A 23,389-nucleotide genomic window follows, 5' to 3' on the forward strand; every position below is an offset into this window, starting at 1 on the left:
TAACTCAACTAGATAGCCATATTAAAATTTCTACAACTGGACATAGAAGTATATGTCATGTACAGGCCTTTGTTTTACTACAATCTCCCATTAATTGTATTTAAGTATTGCTAATACCGAGAACTTAATTACTACTTTATGTTACAGCATTCTAATCATCTTGAAAATTAACACCTCAGTCAACCTGAAAATAGTACCTGGCATTTAAAGACACAAAGGGTCACAGATTTCAGTACGTCATTATGACAACAGGCCATCTATGCATTCAGATGTTCAAAAACTGCCACTGACAACTGATGTCGCAGCAATAAAGATGTCACTTAATTGTCTGAGGAGTTATAGTAATTTAATGCTAGGAAAATCAACTACAAAGTATACCTGCAATCTTGTAATCAACCCTAATTCAAACCCAACATCATGAAAGCTAGATAAAAAAATTCCTTCAGAGATCACTATTTGTCATTCAAACATCTACAAACTCTAGATAAGGTACCTTAGCACAAGCTTTAAATATAAATTTAGCAACACTGCATTTCAGCTTATAAAAATACAGGATGCCCACCAAAAGCCTCCATGTGGTGTCACGCTAAACTGTAAAACAACATTATCATAAATAACCACACAATGAATGAAAAATAAATTTAAATAATTAAGTACAATCTTTTAAAATGCATCAAATAAAACTCCAAACATATACTGGAAGGATAGACAAGTTTTTTCTTACAAAATAACAGCAATGAAAAAAGACAAACAATAAAGAGTTAAACAGGATGGACATATGATGATGATGATATACAGGATTATTTAGAGAAAACTACCCATCTAGAAATTCTGTATACCTGCCAGCGTTTTTTAGTAACAGCATTAGAACTACAAGGCACTGCACCTGGTGAACTCATATTCAACCTCTCAACTCAACCTCTCAAGAAACTCTTTCTCTTTTTCTCTTCTCTATTATCCTACTCAAATTATAAGTATTAATTGGGAATATTCCAAGAAAAGCAATTCTACATCTGATTACATACTGGAATTTCCTTTTCTTTTTACGTTGCCCTACGTGGCTGACTAATGACAGACAATTTTTTTATGACATCAGCTATCATGGAGGGATCACTGTCTCCAGATTTACCCACATGCTTCCACACTGCATAATGTTTCTACTGATTGAGAAGCATGTGTTATTCACAAGCCTACAATTTTGTATTTATTTTTAAATCTCTATTCAAAAAACCCAAAACTCCAAACCATATATATTACACTCAGGTTTTCTAATTCTTTTCAATGCAATACCTCTTCCACTCTATTTTCAAACAATAAAATGAGATTGTAAATCCAAACTTGAATGATTTGTTTCAAAATTGGATCATCACACAGTGGAAAATAAGTTACAGTATTCATCAGATCTCGAAGACTACGCTACACTTTCAAAGCAATCCAATTGAAAAAAAATTCTACCACGGTTTGAAAATTTTTGCTGACAGTAGCAAAGACTATAGTTGGAAGACAAGCTTATTCCAATTAACCATGTTTGGAACACAACTTGTTGAGTAGATTTTATGAGTGTCCCTCAAGCAGCTTACATATTTCACTCTGATTGTAAAAAGGCTCTTCATGTTCAGGCTGCCTAACAACTGCAGTAATTTCACGTGGTCAGGTCATTCACAGATGAATAAATGGTTAGACTCTCCTTGATTCAAGTCATGGGCACAGTAAAGTTTCTACTACTTTCCTGCACGCCTTATTACTTCCCTCTTTTTTTCAGCTCTGCGTCTTTTCCCCAAACTCAACGCACGCTCTTTAACCACAGATCAGTACATGACATAAAATTAGTATTATACTCTGCTATACCTTCAGTCCAAGTTTTTGGGGTAATGGCAGCTGTATGTCCAGGCATCCCTGGAGCCGGCCCTGGTCCAGTTGCAGCACCACTCATTGTATGTAACCCAATACCTGCAATTTGACAGAGGAGCTTATTAGGATACAAAGTATTTCCAAGTATTCAAAAACCATTCTGCTTTCTAGCGTGCTAGCCTGTTCAGGCAGCTAAGTGTTTTTCTTCATTTAATATAGATTTAAGTATATTTTATTGTGAAAAAATACACACAATGAAGCATATTAAAATCAGGTCTCCTAAAAAAATACCTTGCTCAATAGCAAAGCCACAGCCACTGCAATGACCAGGAAGATTATAAAAATCATTACTAACAAGAAAATAATATAATCTTAACCCTTGATTTCTAATGCATACCCACTAATGGAAGTGTTCAGAAACTAACAGGTGTGGTGTGTCTAAGGTAACATAGTTTTCTCAGGACCAAAATGTGCTTGCTTCCTGCACTGTAACATCTATTATCATCAGGAGGTTAAAAAAAAAGATCATCATCTTTTCCTTATATTTTTCACCTGACAGAACCCTATATATGGTTTGGTTTACTTTCAACAACAAAAACAATTGGTCACATTGGTCCATGTTTTATCTACTTTTCCATGCAGTGACAGGAGACTGATAATTCACTCGAAGAAAAACAGTAAAATTGTGATCAGTGATAACATTCAAAACATGTCAGGTATAATCAGGATGGATGCAGTACTGTACAGTGAAATAACTTTTATTTCAGTTTTGACAATATCCTGTTAGCAACAGATGTGTTTGGCACACCTTTTCAAGCTTAAACCCAAAGGCTGCTGTTCACTTGGATGCCAGAATACAGTCTCAAATGATAGCCCAGCATATAACCAGATTCTTAATTTTCCACAAGCAGAACTTCAAAAATCACCTGCATAATGACACAAGGCAGATTCACTTACCAGACTGTCTGTTGAAGGCACTGGGTGGCTGCTGCTGTTGAATGCCAGGGAGGGTCCTCTTGCCCTGAACAGCAAGCTGGAGGTTTTCTGGTAAAGGCTGACCTCTAGCTAACAGTTTGTATGCTAGAATCTGAGCCCGCAGCTGATGCAGCTGCACAGGGCTGAAAGGGGAAGGGCCTCTGTTAGGTTGATTCATAACTTGCGGGTCTCCCTGTATAATGGGTCCTGGCTGGCTGGGAGTCATCTGGGGTGGAGTCGGACCTCCTCCAGACATTGGACTGGACACATGCTCTGGTGCTCCCAGTGGAGATGGATGTGGAGACATATAACCTAGAAGAGGTAAGAGGATCACAAACATACATCTCTGGTTGGTCAAATCTAGGTTCTATCAGATTTCTGTAACAGTACACAAAGTATAAAAATGTCTCTCAGGATAGCTGCAGTATTTTCTGCAGGAAAAGAAATGCAATCTGAAGTTCCCTGGGATAACAAGATAGCCTCAAGAGCTATTCTTTCAGAAGAACTGTGATTATATAGCCCAGTAATTCCTAAAAATAACACTTATCCTCATATTTGGAGTAAGACAAACGAAAAATTGAAATACAATACAGAAGCATCAGGACCGTGGTCTTTCACTAGAATGTCAGATATATTTTGTTGTGGGACACACGCAGTGAAGTCTGCATATTTTACAGCTTAATACTGTAAGTTTATTCTGATGCACAAACATCAAGGAATAGCCATTTTCTGATATAAGCCCTCTTTGCCAAAACTCACTAACATACAAAAATAGAAATAGATGGTATTCAATTTTTATACAACTGCTCTTCATTTTACACATGTAAAGGTTTAAGCAACACATAGAACATTCAATACCTTTTACTACTTGGGTGGCTCAAGAACTTGGAGCATCAACTTGAAGCACAAAAAACACTTCCTGAAGAAGCCGCTGAGGACTGTGTTACTCTATATATAAAGTTCCAGGAAAGCAAGCACAGTTCCGAAGCAAACAGTGCTTGTATCTTACTATAGCACTTGCAAATGCATGGGGTTTAAGTTTGAAATTTAATTGCAGTTAATCCGTATCTCCTTAAGCTTCACAGAGCATCAATAAAAGAGATGGCATAGACTCTTGCTGAGATTTCCAAGAATATGTAGCATGTCAGAGAGAAAATATGAAGAGTGATCCTTCAGGTAATGCAGAACAGAGATTTTTTTAAAGATGTCCACCAAGAGTGAAAAAGAGGTAACTATTTACCCACTTCATTGTGGTATTGTAGAGCACAAATAACACTCTTATCAATCTGAGAAGCCCAAAAAACTTAAAAAAAAAAAATCAAGACATCTTCTGGCTCATTTCCCTGTTCTTTAGCAAGCCACAGATCACTGAACTCCAAAGTTTATGCCACAGTTCATGGTTCTGTGACAACAATCTACCCTTCCTCCCTCTTCCTGACACTTCAAAGTGAAATTACATCCATTTCACCTCCACATAGTCCAGGTTACACACGCAAGTAATTTTGCCCTCTCTTTAGCTTCACATTCTTACTGGCCCCTTAGTAAGGGCAACATAGGCAAAATCTCAAAGTAGTCTCAACTCTTCTAAGATGACAGCAGTCGAAAGTCACTAAAACTTACACAAGTGGATAGATGACAGTGCCAAAGACTTTTAAGTCCATCAATGCTGAGTACGAGGAATGAAAATTTTCTACAATGAAGTAAAGGTTGCAAATGTCTGAGATAAAGGACAAAGAAGAGAGGATTTCAGGTCTTTTAAAGAAGGAAAATGAGGTAGTAGCACAGTAGGAAAAAAATGGTTTTGTGATGGGAAAAGAGTAGATAAGACAATACAGAACCAGACGGAGTTCAATCTTGTAACTAGAGAAGATGATGACATGAAAGGAAGAAGACTAGTGAGAAAAGAAAAATTAACCAATTCAAGAGGAAAGTAGGAAGTGCGGTGAAGAGTTCAAGGAAAAGGAAGAAAAGAGACCTTAAAAAGTTAAAATTACTGAAGTTTTACTAGGTCAATATAAAAAATGTTTATACATCCATTGGTGGTGATAAAATCCATGATAAATAACCATAAGTTTAATCCAAATATTCATCCTCTTCCACTAACATATTTTTGCCTCTTTTTTGTTTGTTTAAGAAAAGACGGGAAGCTACAAATTCCTCTTCCTGAACATACTTCTTTAAAAGTACAACCACTATGCCACAAAAAAAAACCAAAACAAAACATACAGCTGCATTACTGTTTTATATTATAAACTGGGTTTACTGCAATGTTTATCCACTACCGTTTAATTACTTAATCTCAGAATTTAATTCACCTAGCACCTACTACATATTACATTGTTTTCAAAACTGCCATTCAAGTAAAGGCTTCTTTCCCTGCTTAAGTTATATGGTCCAAGTCATATATTCTTTAATCACTGATAGATTTCACACCCAGGATCTTGAAATCCATTTGGATCATAAAAATCTAAAAAGATGGTCTAAGATGCTGAGTACTTGTTTCCAGTCCTGACAGTTCCCACTGCAAGTCTGTGACTGTTTCACAGACAGCAGTTTTTAGAAGCATGCATTTTTGGAGCTTTCTAGATATATATTACTTACACTTTCTCTCTCCCTCAAAGTCTTACGCATTAGGATTCTTGGCAGTAGGATATCAGGCATGGTGAGAGTTAAGAATGGAAACAAAATTCCATAAAATACCTCCGGACAGAACAAAAGCCGTCCAAACTTCTTGTTAAGGCTCTAAAATGCAGGATATACAGAACATAAATTTTGGGATGCAATGAGGAAATTTTCCTTTTTAACCTTGAAAGCTTCCAGAAGATTCAGTAGTGTGACAATACACACAGTCACAAACCTGTCCTAATAAAGTCTCTATACTACTTGTTTTTTTCCTGTCTTATTACATATACTCTACTGCAGGTGAGGATGCACAGACAGACTCGAGGTAAAGACACATGAAGACTCACAAAGACTGAGATTCACCAGCACATGTCATGAAAGGAAAAAAAATAAAGACACAGTCCACAGGAATGTTTAGTATACAGGCGAAGATGGATACCTTCTTGAACTTTGCAAACATGCTTTCATCTGCTGTAAAGCACTTCAAATGTGCTTTTCCAGGGCATATATTAATTTCCATAACAAGAATTCATCAGGTTTTTAAATCACTGTCTCATTAGTTGTTATGTGCTGAACAGTCAACTTCCTCTAGATTTTCCACAGAAAAATTTGTTTTCTATTCTGCATAAAATATTACGTTTAACTTCACCTTCAGAAAGGAAGGTGGCAAAAGCACTGAATAATAAGGTTTCAGAACACTCCCAACAGAAGAGTTCTACGGACTGGCAAAGGATAACAGATAACCATAAATTCCGAAAAAGAGTAGAAAACATGCAGCACCAGGAGACCAAACAGCCCAATCTATCATTGAAAGCTGGGGTAATGCTAAAGCCTTACCAGGTTTCACCAATAATGGTGATTTTTTAACAATATCATGGTGAATTTTCTTTACCCTAAGTCCCATCAGAATTTCACTTACATAACTTCCAATTAGTGTATTTTGCACTTTCTCTATGCAATTCTGTGGCAAGTCTGGTTCTGTCTTCATAATCCTTCAAGGGGTCTCAAATTTTCAGCAGTTAAAAAGCATCTCTCTCTTAACTGTATGGATAATTGGCAACATTCTGTTCACGCTACTTTGGTATCAACTTGTTCAACAGAAATACATCACAACATCATAAACAATGTATATTCTTTACAGTATTGACACTGAAAGATAGTCTACTTTAACACTTTACCAAACACAAGTATTTTTTGAGAACAGACAGTATAGAACTTTTTACTCTAATTGTTTTTAAATTTCACTTTAGTTAACAGAATCAAAGTATACCTTCCTCATCTGTTTTAGAGCTGAAGAGCCAGAAAGCTAAAAACTGAGATAGCTGTTTTCTCCCCTTTGAATGCTATAAACAGAGAATACATACAAACTCTAAACCCAGGTAAAAAATTTTATGTATGAATGGTCAAGGTTTTACAAGTCAAAAAAACTGGAGGTATTCAACAGAGGTCTTGATGCTCTACTAAAAACTGACTTAAATTATGAAAATGAGGACCACATATGTCAAAACTTTCTGCTAAAACTGATAGCAAGGGTATATTTTTACTCAAAAATAGGACTGTAGGAGAATTTTGGATTATAGGAAGATAGGAAGATATAGATAGGATTGAAGAAAATAAGTTGTGTAATTCAAAGTCATTTTTTAAAAAATAAGGACCAAACACATGCTCACAATACACAGTAGGAAAGCACAGCATCTTGGAATACAGTGGGAAGTATGTTCCTGTTGGACCAAGGTTACAAACTTTCTTCAAGTAAGCAAAATATATCATTTCTCTATTGGTAGTGTGGCCAGGGTTAACATGAGTTCTTGTAAAACTCTCAAAAAGAAGAAGAGGAGGCCACGTGTGCACGAGTCATTTAAAACTAGGCTGTAGAAATAAACTGTTAAGAGGTCTTATGCTGGCAGGCAGATGGATATGGTGACAAATCTTTTCAAGGCTTAAAAAATCAGAAAAGGAAGCGAGCTAACTTAAGACCATTAGGGACAATAAACATTGATTGTGAAATAGCAGTAACAGTGTCTTCCATAAGCTAAACTTAATTGGCTTATCTTTATAAGAAACAAGTACTACATGATAATTAAAAATATACACTGATCAAATACCTGAACTTAAAATTCTTGCGGCACTTATGTTTCCACTTACAAATACCCAGCAAAAATATCCTTACTGTTCAAACTGGTCTGTATTTCACTGCTGCATCATAGTAACTGCATTTAATTTGTACCCAATTCCAGAACAACAGAGGAACTCTTTGTTTCAGTCCACTCACATCTTTTTAAGAATTCTTTCTAATAAAAAAAAAGGTTTATTTTATATAAATATTTGGCTTGTCTTTGCAATTTTTCCCCATTCCTCTTACAAAGTCAAATCTAAACACAATTTTCTTCTTCTGGATAACTCTATTTAGCAGTTTAACACTTCACAGTAGATTTCATACTTCTAATATCAATACTGGGTTTTTCAGCATAGTTTATTCACAGAGACTGAACGCACTTTCTAACACAATTTAAATTCAGTGAAGAGTAGTAAGACTACTATTTAAACATATAAATATGAAGCTGGAGCAATAAAGAAAAGTATTAAGACTAAACAGGGACATCACTGTGCACAAGTTCTAGAAAAGAAAACTGGTCACCAGAAAGAGTCAGAAATGCTATCCTTTCTCCAACCCAGAAGCAAGAGTGAAATGGAGTAACTATTGAGGAGAAAGATACCAATTCAAAGTATTACTATCAGACTTCTGAAATCCTTTCTACTGCAGTATGACAACAATAAACATGCAACAATCTGTCTGAGCTAGTAACAGGTTCTTTTTTCAGGACTAGCATTTCACCTAGCACCAAAAAAAAAAAAGAATCTAAATGATAAAGTTGCGTACCTTATTTAAGTAATTATTATTAGTCAACAAAATGCAAAAATCTCAGAACAGTAACTGCCATTCAAATAGCAAATAGGTATTTATGAGCAGAATGACAAAGTCCTTGCAGATTTGGCTTACAAATGTTTCTGATTAGCTCATCAAAATAAATTATCTCACCTCAAAAATGGTTATTTATTTCTTAATACAGACTGGAAGAATCTTTTCTTCCAAAATTCTGTTTTCAACTTCCTCTCTGTAAGTTCAGTGGTCTTTGTTTCAAGATTGTTTATTCACAATCGGATATATCTGTAAATTATATCTGTAATTGCATGTGCACTTCAACAATTTAATTCTACTTTATCACCCACATTTGTAAACACGTATCTTAAAAAATATTGCTTTTGAACATAGAGGCACTCTTTTGCAACACCTTCTTCTTTAATAAAATTATTAAAAAGGCTACAGGGCCATATGATCTTTAAATGAAATCTCATTTTGTGATCAGTTCCAACTGTAAACTGCATATAGAGGGACTACTGTCTATGCATTTAATCACAACTGTTCTACTCAGAGCTCTAAGAATGCAGCATTTTACGAAGACTATCGATCTTTCCATTCTCAAAGAGTCAAAACCATTGCCTCCTCCTCTACCTCACCAGTTCTTCTCAGCATCTTGGGGACTTTACACATTCACAGATTTCTGACAATAAAGGACCATTATGGCTACAATAACCTACATTATTTGTCCAAGAGACCAGACTCTTATCCTCTAACAGATCTTCTACCTTTGGTCTATGAAACAGATGAGAAAGACTTCCAGTGTTGACCTAAATTTCATCTGACACAAAACCTACCAAAAATATTTCGGTAATCCCAGAGCAAAGGTTAATTAATTATCTTAATTAATTAAGACATAGTTAATACAGTCTGAATTCACTTAATTCAAATTTGCATTGAATTTTGATACCTGTATTTTAAAACAAAAACAGATAAACAAAAATCAAGGATCCGGTGGTGGTGCAGCCCCCACCCTAAACCACTCTTATATCTCAGAATAAACTGCATGCTTTGGGACGAAGTTCCACTGTGCTGTGATCTTGTTACAAGAGCAGGGGTGGGCTGCTGCAGTCAGGCACTCCCTGTCCACACCCAGGGCATCTGCTGCCTGAGTTGCATACCAGAATGACTTGGCAGGAATTGTGGTCAGAATGGAAAATACTGACCAAAGCAAATTATCTCACCATCCTATAAATAAGTGATCCACAGTGAGCACTCTGGCACTGCAGCAGGCTGTGACCCAGTATCTCCTCTTGATCTCAGACAACTCTCAGGGTAGATTTTTGTGAGCACTGAAAGATCATCTGCTGACGATTTCACAGTGACTCAAAGGCCTGATTCTAAAAAGCTCAATAATCATCTGTTGATGAATAACAGCACATGAAAGTGAAAAAATCATGAAATTCACAAAAAGGGAAATTTAATCATAGGTTAACCTCTGTGTGTGTGCATGCACGCAATTTGATTTAGAACTGTTTGTCTGTCTGTGTGTTTGATTTGATTTAGCCCCCATCTGTGTGTATGTGTAATTTGATTGAGGAAACCCTGCCATACATCTCTGGTGAGCCTTGCCATTCTCAAATCTTTAACTAAGCTGTTATTTTTATTCTAACAAATTCCATTTAAACCCTCTGTTAAACTGCCTGATGATTAAGTGCTCTTAAGAATTATACAACCTAATCCTGCGATCTATCTCAAAAATATCAATAAATCCTAAATTGCTGCTGTAAATAATCATATTTGTGACAAATCCATCCATTACAATCCTTTCTACTAACTAGGAATGTACAGACTGATTAAGTCGTCTTTTAATTCTGACATCATAAAAACTAGAGTATAACATTCTCCAGGCAAAAAAACATCATCTTCCAAGTTTCAAATAATTTCTTTATTTGTCTTCTACATAAGGCACAATTTCACAGAATCACAGAATCATTAAGGTTAGAAGAGACTTCTCGAGACCACCCAGCCAAACCACCTGCTCAGACAAGGTGAGCTATGGTAGGCTGCCCAGCAACATGTTTTACCATAGGGCAAAAAAAATGGCTGGATTGCCATACCAAGAAAGTCGTGGTGAATGGAGTTAAAATCAGTTGGCGGCTGGTCAGAAGCAGTGTTTCCTAGGGCTCAGTGTTTGACCCACATCTGTTCAATACCTTCATCAATGGTCTGGAGGAGGGGATTGAGTGCTCCCTCAGCAAGTTTGCAGACAGCATGCAGTTCTCCAGAAGTGTTCATATGCTTGAGGGCAGGAGGTCTCTACAGAGCGACCTGGACAGGCTGGATTGAATAGTCAAGGCCACTTATACAAGATTCAACAAAGTCAGGTGAGTCCTGCAGTTGGGTCACAACAATCCCATGCAACACTACAGGTTTAGGGAAGAGTGGCTGCCAAGCTGCCCAGCAGAAAAAGACCTCAGGGTGCTGGTTGACAGCCAGCTCAACATGAGCCAGCAGTGTATCCAGATGGCCAAGAAGGTCAGAGCATCCTGGATAGTATCAGGAACAGCGTGGCCAGTAGAGAAGTGATCATCCCCCTGTATTCAGCACTGGCGAGGCCACACCTCAAACAGTGAGTTCAGTTTTGGGCCTCTCACTACAAGAAAGACATTGAGGTGCTGGAGCGTGTCTAGAGGAGGCCAAGGAAGCTGGTAAAGGGTCTGGAAAACAAGCCTTACGAGGAGTGGCTGAGGGAACTGGGATTGTTTAATTTGGAGAAGAGGAGGCTGAGGGGAGAACTTATCACTCTCTACAACTACTGGAAAGGAAGTTGTAGAGAGGTGGGTGTTGGTCTCTTCTCTCAAGTAACAAGCAATAGAACGAGAGGAAATGGTATCAAGTTGCACCACAGGAGGTTTAGATTGCACATTAAGAAAAAATTTCTTTACCGAGTAGTGAAACATTAGAACAGAGTGCATAGGGAAGCAGTGGAGTCCCCATCCTTGAAGGTGTTCAAAAAGTGCGTGTTATGTGGCACGTGGGTTTAGTAGGCATGGTGGTGCTGTGCTGACAGTTGGACTTGATGATCTTATAAGTCTTTTCCAACCTTAATGATTCTATGATTCCTTGATTCTATGTCCCGTCACGTTTTGCTGTCTCCATGGTTGGCAATTAGACAACCTCTCTGGACGACCTGCTGCAAGGTCCAGCTCTTTTTACAGTAAAAGCATGTTTTCTTATGTTCCAATGGAATTTCATACGTTTCAGTTTGTGCCAACTGTCCCCTCTTGTCACTGATAATCACTATAAAATCTAGCTCCTTCTTCTTCACTCTGACCCATCGAGTATTTCTGAGCCATCTCTTTTTCAGCTTATGCAATTTCAGCTCACTTGGCCTCTCCTCACACAAAAGACGTTTCAAACATTCGATGCTACCTTAAACATTTCTCAGCATCTTTCTTAACTGTACATACTGGAATGCAATGCAATACTATGGTACCACGTTCAGCTAGTTCATTAGACAAGGTGATACAACTCAAATAATATGCCCCTGCTTCTGCATGCAAGTACTACATTCCATCTCATGGTTACAAACACTGTATGTGGCAACACACATTTAAGACTGCCAGAATAACTAAAACTTTTCAGCCCTTCTGCTTTGTATTATATAGTCTCAGTTGCCCAGGGAAGCTGTGAATGCCTCATCCCTGGAGGTGTTTAAGGCCAAGCTGGACAGGGCATTGAGCAGCCCAGTCTAATGGAAGGTGTGCCTGTCCATGGCAGAGGGGTTGGAATTGGATGATCTTTGATGTCCCTTCCAACCCAAATAATTCTGTGATTCATACCACCTCCACAATAAACCACTTTGCTCCCAGACACACAATGCTGTTGGCTATGTTAAAAACCATGGCAGAAAAATAAGTGCATTCTACCATGCATCCTTTTTAACCATATCATCCTTTTTGATCCACATTAGTCTTTTTAACCAATCTGTTCGTTATTTACTGCTAAACTTATATGCTATCTGTGAATTCTATCAGCACCTTTTTCAAGGCCATTGACAAATACACTGAATAGCACCGAATCACAATAGAGACCTACAGGACCAACTAGAAAAATCCCCAACTGGATGATCATCTTTTCTTCATACTTAGTTTTATCATGTAATTTAATTAGCTTAATATATTTACTATATGTTGTAACGGTTTTACTTAGTGCTACCTTCACCCTGAATCAGAATGTCATATAGTAACAGGTCTAGTACCTTTTATGATTCCATCAGGCAAAGTTTTGTCTATCATCCGTACTACCAGTTTTAATGATGCATACAGAAACCTAACACATCTGCCAAGATCCATTTCCCTGATGACTGTCCAAACACTGTATTGCACTAAGTACAGTACCACACTTTAATTCAGCTTATGTCACCCAGAAAAAGAATAGTAAATTTGTTTGACAAAGCTGACAATGCCATTCAAGGGACCTGGACAACCTCAAAAAGCAGGCCCATGTGAACCTTAGGAGATTCAACATGGCCAAGTGCAAGATCCTGCACCTGGGTTGGAGTAACTCCCTGGAATGAATACAGGCTGGGGAACGAAGCAATTGAGAGCAGCCCTGCCACGAAAGACTCCATGGTATTGATGGATGAAAAGTTGGACATGAGCTAACAATGTGCACTCGCAAACCAGAAAGCCAACCATGTCCTGAGCTGCAACAAAAGAAGCATGGCCAGCTGGTCAAGGGAGGTGATTCTCCCCTTCTACTCTACTCTAGGGAGACTACATCTGGAGTAATGTGTCCAGCTCTGGAGCCCTCAGCACAGGAAAGACATGAACCTGTTCAAGTGGGTCCCGAGGAGCACCGCAAAAATTTTGCAGAGGGATGGAACACCTCTCCTGTGAAGAAAGGCTGAGACAGTTCAGCCTGGAGAAGGCTCCAAGGAGACCTTACTGCAGCCTTTCAGTACTTAAAGGTGGCTTATAAGACAGATGGGGACAGTCCTTTCAGCAGGTCCTGCAGCAATAGCACAAGAGGTAATGGTTTTAAACAGAAAGAGGACAGATTCAGAATAAATATAAGGAAGAAATATTTTACAATGAGGGTGGTGAAACACTGGAACAGGTTGCTCAGAGAAATGGCAAATGCCCCATCCATGGAAACATTCAAGATCAGGTTGGACAGGGCTCTGAGTAACCTGATCTAGTTGAAGATGTCCCTCCTCATTGCAGGGGTTTTGGACTACATGACCTTTAAAGGTCCCTCCAACCCAACCCACACTGTAATTCTATGATTTTTCCACAAAACGATTCTCAGTGGCCTGAACTACAGGCAAGGTTATTTGGAATGAAAAGACAATGTTCTTTGATTTTACCTAGAATCAGTGCTAGATTAAATGATATTTAACTGATACACAGCCATTCTGCTTATGCTTTCTAACTAATGTCAGAAGTTTAGGGCCATCCATTCCCCAGGGTCTTGAACTTCATCAGTTACTTTCCATCATACATTCAAAGATAATAACATTAATTAGCCCATATATTTATCTACTTCAATCTGAGGCCCACAAGAAATAACCCATGAAAAAAATACACCTAGAACTAATGAGGTGCAATTTGTATTTGACATGCATATTGTTAAAAACAGTACAAAACTGCAGTGTAAGCTCAACTATCACAAATCCACAAAGAAGTGACTCTTACAGTAAGTACTGGCTTCTAACAACGTACCACACAATTAATTTTGTCAGGATTAGAAGATTTACCATATCTTTCCACGGATTCTCAGAGAACTCATACTGTTGTCTCCTTATGAGTGTGTGCATGGGTAAGCTTACCCGCTTTCACCACATCACCTAATTCAATGAAAGCTGTAGAAACACAGCTGTCTTACAGCACTCTAATCCCATGGAAAATGAGACTGAAAGCATCCAGTAGGCTGAAAGGCTACTAAGAAGCCTGGTCTTCTATCTTGGATATGTACACTAAAGGGGACAAAGTACAAGGTTTGCAGACGTGACTTTCCCCTACATGTATCAGAAGAGCCTTTGTGAGAAAAGACTTTTTGTGAAAAGGTAATTATGTAAGAAGAAAAAAAAAAGAAAAAAGAAGACATAGAGGCAAAGAAAGTCAAAATGCTCCTCGATAACGTCAAATAGAATATTTAAAATATTAGAATGGGTAGGGGTAACCATTTTTTTTAAAAGCCTGTTTATATTAGAACTCCAGTATTGTTTGCCTTGCAACCATTGCTGACACATACCAAAAAGAGAGCAGATGTCCATATTCTGGAGAACAAGTCTTATGGGGAGCTGCTGAGAGCTGGGGTTGTTCAGCCTGGAGAAGAGGAGGCTGAGGGGAGACCTCATAGCTCTCTACAACTACTCAAAAGGATGTTGTGGAGAGGAGGGAGCTGGCCTTTTCTCCCAAGGGACAAGGGACAGGACAAGAGAGAATGGCCTCAAGCTCTGCCAGGGGAGGTTCAGGCTGGACATCAGGAAAAAATTTTTCATGGGAAGGGTCACTGAGCACTGGAACAGGCTGCCCAGGTAAGTGGTTGAGTCACCTTCCCTAGAGGTGTTTAAAGGATGGGTGGATGAGGTGCTGAGTGGCATGGTTTAGGGATTGATAGGAATGGTTGGACTCGATGATCCAGTAGGTCCTTTCCAACCTAGTGATTCTATGATTCTATGATTCTTCAGCCTGCCATAGCTGCTACTAATAAAATCATCTATGTGCAAAGCAACAAAACCTGTAAGTCTGATCTCAGCCAGCACACTAAAGACAAAAATACCTCAAGAGCTACTTTTATCTGAAGAATATGCAACTTATGCTCTTGTAATTTGAGCAAATTATGTTTGAACTGCATCCATCTTCATCTTCAGGCTAAATGCTCAGCTCATTTCAAGGAACAAGTTCATTCAAGCCAAAGAGTGCTTCTCAATGCAAAGCCATATGAAATTCTGCTCTTGGATGATCGTGCTTGCGTCTCACTGAAATCAGTGGAAAAGTTCTAACTGGTGGAAAAAACTTCCCTGCAGTCAGTTCTATTTTACTTAACTGATACTAAAAGGTGTAATGGACAAACAGTACTGTCTAACATTTAAGGTCCCAGAAAGGGATTCAGCTAACAAATTACAGACTAGGGTTTCAAACAGAGCCCACTGAAAACCCCACTGCACAAAGCAGTTCAGGCGAAGTCATTTTGCTGATCTGCACCCATTTTGGGCTTCTTGCATTTCTCTTGCTCTACATAAAAAACAAGAAAATACATCAAAAAGGGACCACTTCTTAACAGATTTGTACTGAGTATGTCAAGCCAGGACCCTACTTTCAGCAGGATTCTTCAAGTGTTGCTGCAATATAATTAATTATGCAATACATAAAGCCTTACCTGCTGAACTAATTAATACTAGTACGTGTTACCTGTTAAATCTCCAATGTACTGAGCTGCCTATTGAATGTGTGTCCCCTTACGCTGCAAACTAAAGGACACAGAAAAGCACGTAGGAGTTGGTAAAGAGTTTCTATCTTCCAGCAGAACAAGTTTTGTAAACAACTTCTATCAGCCCTTGCCCAAACACTAGAGATATTAAAAAAGGTTTCCTCCAGGTTTGCTTGGGTTCTTCTCTGTTATCATTCCTTCATTACAGGATTACAACAAAACATATCCTAATACTTTTATATTTACAACAGCTAGATAAGACAGGGAAGAACTATGTGCGTTGTGGTTTTAAGAGATGTGAACTAAAATCTGCAGCAGACTTTGTCCAATTACTTGCACCAGCCACAGACATGAGCCTTAGCTTTCTTCCTATATGTGACTGATGAACACTCCAGAAAGCAAGGGGATTCAGTTATTCATCCTGCCCTGTGATATCAGTTTAACCTTAACAAAGCAGAAGGGAAATAATTTGTAATTTGTTACATGGAACTGCTGACTCTTTGAGAAACAAAGGAGACCTAAAACCATACGGCATGCACACTACATTATACATACCTTGGCTATGCTGGTCCATTGGACTCTGAGGTGGGCCCATTCCAGGGTGAGGTGGTCGCATACTCTTCATGGAGCCACAATGAATGTCTTCAACCATTCCTTTCTCGTGCAAGCCATCAATAGACTGTGAAAACAAAGGAAGTATTCATATAGACATTTTATATAAATCCATTATAAAAATTCAAAGGACTTCAACTCAAAATCTAAACAAATACATAAAGAGTACAAATTTCTCTTTGCAGTCATTCAAAATAAATACAATGGGAACCTTTACCCCTGGAATCAGACATGTGGAGAAGGACAGGGCATCATCAGATTGCCTGTTACATTTCCTTCTTGGTTTTTGTTTCCTTCCTTATGATCTGTTTGGCAATGCCAGGGATTCAAACTGTCCAAATACAAACACATTAAACATACTGGTCTCATATTACAAAGCACTGTAGCACACAACAACTTATGAAAGTACAGCCTGTGGCTTGGCTCAAGTTATTTTTAGCCTAAACTTTGCCCTTTCAGTCTCTGCTCTACTGCAATGCCACAAACAGTTTCTCTTCAAAACCAAAGATGGTGTCACAGGAGGTAACCTCCTTTACAGGTAAAACCAGGGACAGGCAGTCAACGAACTCAAGATGTAGTTCTATTCAAATACTTGTGGTCCCTACAGTTCTTGTCACCTCATTCACTCTGAAAAACTACAGTTCCCATGGTACTTGAAATGCAAAACATGGCCAAATGGTTTCTTCAGAGAAGGAAAATAAGACAGCTTGGGGTCAGGAAGACGGGAGACGTGCTGAAGACAGCCAGGGCATTGCAAAAGGGTCCAGAATAGAAACTGAAGGATTCTGAATGCAAAAATAGGGGGAAACTAAAATCAGATGGAAGATTTCTTTAAGAAAGCTAGAAAGTTTTACCTGAAAGCAAAACCTATACCCCTAACTAGGGAAGAGATTATGCTTATTAACTTCTAACTCAGGGCTCTGCAAGGCTTTGTATCAGGACGGAACAATCTGGCATCACTTACTTAACTTCTCTCTACAGAAACATGCAGCTATGCTCCTCTCTGTAATGCGTGCATGCAGGCATGCATCTGCACCAAATACTGTTCTTGCAAAACCTACTGTAAACAGAGATCCTACAGTTTGTTTTATCTAAATGCACACCTATTCATTGAGAATTCTTTTTAAAAAGAGAGTTTATACTTATACCAATGGAAAATACAGGCAGTTAACAAAAAGAGTGTGCAAGAAGTTATATCAACTCACAGAAAAAAAGACATGTCACATTTCTTCTTTTTGAGCAATTTGTTGCACATAAATCGATTCAAGCAGAACTAAACATATGTCATCCTTTCTACAAAGGAGAAAATCATTCTAAATTTTTATTTGTAACACTTCATATAAATTTTCCACTTTCCATTACAATAATCAGATTTTATTGAAACTATCTTTAAACACATTTTTTGTTGTTTATCAGCATTTTAGAAGGATTTAACTATCATTTTTCCTTGCAGTCATCAGTTTAGAAAGAGAAAAGTTACAGAAAAAACCAGGAAGTAAAATGGACTTCTTTTACATTTCATGGAATCCTTTCATCATCACAACAGTATAAAACATTTCTGAAACAAACTTGTACCAGAAAAATATCCGTTACTCCAGAAGCTATTTTGATAATGAGAACTTGGGATACATAGCAGAAATGTAGGGATAGATGACTGACACATTAAAAATAGTTCAACTGTGCTAACCAAGTAAATCCCAAAGCCATCTTCTGAGGCATAAAGATCCCTCTCTCCCCCTTCACCCCTACTTACAAAGATAAGCAATGCGGAAGAGAAAGTTCGGCTTACATTCTGCCTGCAGCTGAATACTACAAAAACTGAAACACCTGTAAAGTCAGATCCACTCCTATTTTATCATGGTATGTGTCAAGGACTAAAATTTAAGGCCACCAAGAGGAGGAGGAGACTGCGCAGGAAATCGGATCTGATTTCCAGACACAGGCCTCTCTAGCTGTTCACATCTGCGGTGTGACTGCCAGGATGTGTGTCACTGCACTCATGGGTGACAACTCTGAAACCTCCATTAATGCAGACAGCTCTAATGGGACTAAGATGGGACACAGCATACCCAAGGCATCTGAATTACCAGCATACAGGAGGTGGGGGAAAGGAGCTGGCATTAACAAAGAGCAGCCATGAGGAGGAAAACAAATACAGGGCCTTTCAAAATGAGAAGTTTTAAAAAAATAAAAAAAGGAACAGAAAAGTAAAAGGTGTGAACACAACAGAAAACATTAAGTGAAGGAATGCTTCTACAGAAAGAATTGATCAGGAGAATAGGTTTTTACAACTCAAGTATTTAAAAATAACCAGCAGCAAACTGAAGTGCTTCAAGTCTAATGGAAAGAAGTGCCTAAGTATAGCAAGAAAGGGGTATGCTTCTCTGCCTCTGCAGAAATTAGCCTAACAAAAAACTCGAAGTGGAATTTATTAGAAACAAATTAGGAAAGGTAGAACTCATTAATTAGTTTTTTACTAGCGAAGTTATAAAAGCTGAATACGGAATAATCTTTTTTTAAAGACAAAATTAGCTTTAATGATCACAGCATTGCTAATTTATGCAAAGAGACTTGTATTTCCAAGAATATTTTTCATCTAAAAGTTCCTCTACTGTCTATGGAAAAACTACAAAACAGGAGTGACAATTCAGCAGAGGATTGAAAAAATAGTCATTTTTTATAACTTCTTTGAATCACTGCACAGAGTTAGATGATAACTTCAAGTCTATGTAACAAGTTAAAAACTACAAAAAGAATCTTACACACAAAGTAATGTCTGTAAATTCTTCAGTCTTGTATCAATTATTAAAGATATATTCTGCAATGACATTGTTGGCATAAGAAATCTAACCTATACTACCAATAAAGCACTACTACCAAGTTTGGGTACTATTTTTTTAGTTCTTCTAATATGACAGAACAGAAGGGAAACAAGAAGTTGACATATATTTGAGTACACATTATTACTTTCTTTGGTCCCAGTAAGTAAGAACAAGCACAGAACAGGCCAGATATATAAACAGTGCTTCCAGAAAACATAACAAGGGATGAGTTTTAACTGTACACAAGCCCACATCTACGGACTTGGCAGACTTACACATTTTACATAATGCCTAACAGGTAAACTGGCAGATTATGTGGAGGGTTTTTTTTTTTAGTTTCATTCCACATTCTAAAAACAAACAAACAAACAAAACACTGGCCTTGAAATTAAAGATGAAGATGCAGTATCAAACTAGATTTCTCCTAGATCATCCATGCTCTATACCACCAAACACAACATAGATCAAACAGTAATGCATTGTCACATAACTGCACAGCATAACTGAATGCATTACTGGACAACCACACTGTGGTTACCCCTGCAGTAGGAACCTGGCCAACAATTCCATTAATCTCTTATAAATCACTAAAACACCATTTTACATGAGGTCTCTGCTGATTTTTCGAGGTTGACTACAATACTTACTTGCATTTTTCACTAATGTAAACACACACAACAAAAATTACGCAGGGAACATGCTGGCTGAATAAAAACACAGTATTTCCATGACCATGACACAATTTTAAGATTCTCAGAATGTCTGATGCGCACAGAACTGTTAGCCAACAATAGCTGAAACGGGAAGCCATTTGCCTTCTGTTTTAACAGAACATCTAAGTGAACAAATAATTTATTTAATAAAAAAATACCATTTCTGTAGGAAAATACTTTTTTTCTGCCACTCACTTTTTCTCTCACTCACCAGAAACAGTAATACTGCTCATGACATCATAATTTTTTCCAGTCAGTAATCATATTGTACATCCCATTAAAAGTACACAAAAGAAGTGATTATGCATCAGGTTACAATTAAATGGAAGGGAAAAGAAACCAAGAGCTCTCAGTACTCTTTCATCCCTCAAGTGAGAACCATACAAACTAAATAGGTATACTGTTGTCATAACTAACAGTTAGGCAGTTAAAATCATACATGCCGTGTTTTTCATGCAAAACTAAAAACCACTCAGACAAACACAAAATATATCCAAACACACAAGAAATTAAAAAAAAAAAAGACCGTTAGAATGGTCTACCACAAGGCTTTATCACTATAATTCAATTTTTTTTCCCTACTAACACCTAACTGAAAAGTACAGTTTACAAATGAAGACTTGCAAGCTACAAACTCTATAGTTCAAAGTAGTCTACTAACACTGTGTTTTTCTAAACAAAGACACTGTGTTTAACTCCATATATATATACACATCACCTTTATTAATAAAGACAGGAGTGTAGCTGCAGTTTTGCAGGTGATATATGACATGTAATAGCAGCTATATAGGTCTAAATGCAATGTAAGTAGTTGTCTTAATCAGTGGAGAGAACTCTAGGAAAAAAGGTTCACTTATAATAAACTATTACCTTATGCATTTGGTGCATGCCTTCCTGTGGATAATCAGTAGGCCCCATTGTCGGCATTGGATGTGGAACACTGGGGGGACCAGGACTTGGCCCCATCATGCTGTGAACTGAGCCAGGAGATGGCCCTGGTCCTGGGCTAGGTCCTAGAATCGGTCCAGGTGAAGGTCCTGGTCCAGGGGAAGGACCAGGATGAGGCATGGCACCAGGATCTGTAGGCGTGGACATCTATTTTCTGTCTCCTTTTCAATTAGCAGAATAGGCCTAATAACAAAACAAAACAAAACAAAAAAGAAAACCAAACCAAAACGAAACAAAAAAACAAAACAAAAAAAAAAAAAAACAAAACCAGAATTTCTATGTGACATTATGGGCATTGGAAAAAAGTAATAAAATTTACTGGTAATCATTACACACACATGCAAATACACATGCAAGCTATCATCAGCACAAAATGCTTATATTGTATGTAAGTTTGACTACTCCTCTATAAAAGCTCACAAGAAGGATAAGGATCCTTGTAGTTAAGTCAATTTCTGGATGTTTATATGTTACTCACAGAGCAAAGCAACTACTATGCTGAGAGAAACATCTCTCAGAGACAATGGTAGATCAAGGGACTTGCCATCATCAGATGTATTACACAGGGTCAAGCATAGGACTACTAAAGGCAAGGAAGATAGCTGGGCATCTCTGTAACCTACGTGTGTTCAAAAATCTTTCCCTAGACAGGTATGACTGCACTGAAATTTGTACTTATAAAATTCACGGTAATGCAGCAAAACAAGCATTAGATGGATTACTAAGACTATTTTCTGACCTTTTTTTTCCAAGTTAGATATCAATGTCAGACCTCTCTGGTTATCTCTGTATGCAATCATAGCACCTAACAAAACAGACCACAGAAAAGACAATTATTTTGGACTGAAGAGTTGTAATTCACTTGAGGGATTCTGCTGATGTCACAAACCAGAAGAGTACAGCTTAAATGGCTTACGAAATAGTAAATGCCCTGAGAACAAATGGCAGGCTTTCACAGGCTGGAAAAACAACTATTACTATACTTTTATTTCTGTGTTTTAAATAGAACAAACTGATGCAGACTGCCGGATCTAAACATTCTTCAGTTTTCTAATAACTTTTATCAATGTCTAATATTGGGAACTTTTTGTTCACTCATGCCAGAGGATTGTAATACAGTGACACGGCTGCCACATTTTTACAAAACCAATGGCCAGCTGGTGCTAATGAGATCAGTCAAGTTTCTGCGTATTCCACTCCCAATAGCACCATTTTAATGTTTTTGATTGCACAGTGATCTCACCATTTGTGTAGTTAAGCCAGCAGAGAAGTAACCCTATATTAAAAAAAAAAAAAACCTACAAAAAATAAACTGAAAAAAAAACCCAAAGAAAAAACCCCAAATTATCTAGCAATTCAGGTTACTGATCAGACTTTCTGAAAGGACAGATGAGTTCCAGGGCCAGCACAAATCAAGTAGGTTCACCACTTTCAGCAGCAGTTGAGCATTAGTTGGGCTTAGTTTGTTCCCTGTATTTCCTTTGGGTGTAGTTTTGTAGTAAGGTCACCTTCCCATGATTACTTGTCCCATAACAAAAACCCAAATATACTGAAAAGTTAGTCTTATTAAAAAGATTCCTTCTTTGGTGCACTACAAGGTAATAACAATGTAATGGCACATTATAAGGCCTAAGTCGACTTCCTGTCCCAGTCTCTCTCCTTACAGAATTTATCACAGAAGTGTTTCACAACTGGGGTTACCACTTTCCATAGTTAGCAACAATTACTTTCTAACATGACTAAGTAGTGTAACTCTTTTATGACACTGCTTACATAAAACCAGACTGTAAGACTGTAAATATCTGGCCTATAGTCAAATTAAGAAATAGACACTCAGTAAAAGCAAAGTACCCCCCTAAAGTTCCAAACAAAGCAGAAAGGAGGCCAATTTGCAATGTTAGAAAAAAGCAAGAGTCTTCACTTATCAGAACCCACACGGAAGATAAAATGCTACTACATCAAGACAGTTTTCACTTACCCCCAATTACCTAATCATTGTCAGGATTGAAACTGGCTTAATGGCTTTTTCTTAGAATTCGCCTTTTGTTATGCTTTAACAGCTACTTGTCTATTCTGATTAAAGGCAACAAATCAGAATAATGCTTAACTCATTTAAAATAAAATATCCTCACCCCATAAGCTATCTTGGGATTCTATTTCTTTACAGTGTAAAACAGGGAGATGCCTATGAAGCTTCTCTGTTCAAAACAAAACGCTACAGTCACAAACTAGTATTCTACAACCCCTTGACATTACTACAAAAGGATACAAGTTTTCAAACGTTCACAACTGCATTCACCACACTATAGCTTCCTATAAGAGGCCTAGAGTTTGGCAGTATGAAGGACAGACATTTCCACACAACAAAGAGTTTTTACACGACTCAGTCATTAGATTGCAAAATATAAGACTGACACTCCCACCGCTGACTGTCTCTGCACATTCTAAGCCAGAACCTAGCAGTACTATCGCTATCCAGAAAAATTTATACAAAAGCACGATACAATTGATCACAAAATTACTAACAGTATACAGTACACCAA

At 37.8% G+C, this 23,389-nt stretch overlaps 1 protein-coding gene across 7 annotated transcripts in view; it reads right to left on the bottom strand.

The window, feature by feature from the left end:
* Positions 1–23,389, bottom strand: part of SMARCA2 (SWI/SNF related, matrix associated, actin dependent regulator of chromatin, subfamily a, member 2) — a 113,123-nt gene that overhangs the window by 82,344 nt on the left and 7,390 nt on the right. For 3 of the 7 annotated variants that reach the window (XM_054054370.1, XM_054054374.1, XM_054054372.1), the window contains exons 2-5: positions 20,769–21,029; positions 16,307–16,430; positions 2,809–3,138; positions 1,849–1,950 (exon numbers count right to left, since the gene is read on the bottom strand). In XM_054054370.1, the coding sequence (XP_053910345.1) occupies positions 1,849–1,950; positions 2,809–3,138; positions 16,307–16,430; positions 20,769–20,993 (781 nt within the window). In that variant the 5' untranslated portion in view covers positions 20,994–21,029. Of the gene's footprint in view, positions 1–1,848; positions 1,951–2,808; positions 3,139–16,306; positions 16,431–20,768; positions 21,030–21,585; positions 21,652–23,389 lie in introns of all 7 variants that reach the window. The other 4 variants (XM_054054371.1, XM_054054373.1, XM_054054375.1 and 1 more) reach the window with 2 other exon arrangements.

The sequence above is a fragment of the Cuculus canorus genome, chromosome Z (genome assembly GCF_017976375.1).
Source record: "Cuculus canorus isolate bCucCan1 chromosome Z, bCucCan1.pri, whole genome shotgun sequence".
Taxonomy (NCBI): Eukaryota; Metazoa; Chordata; class Aves; order Cuculiformes; family Cuculidae; genus Cuculus; species Cuculus canorus.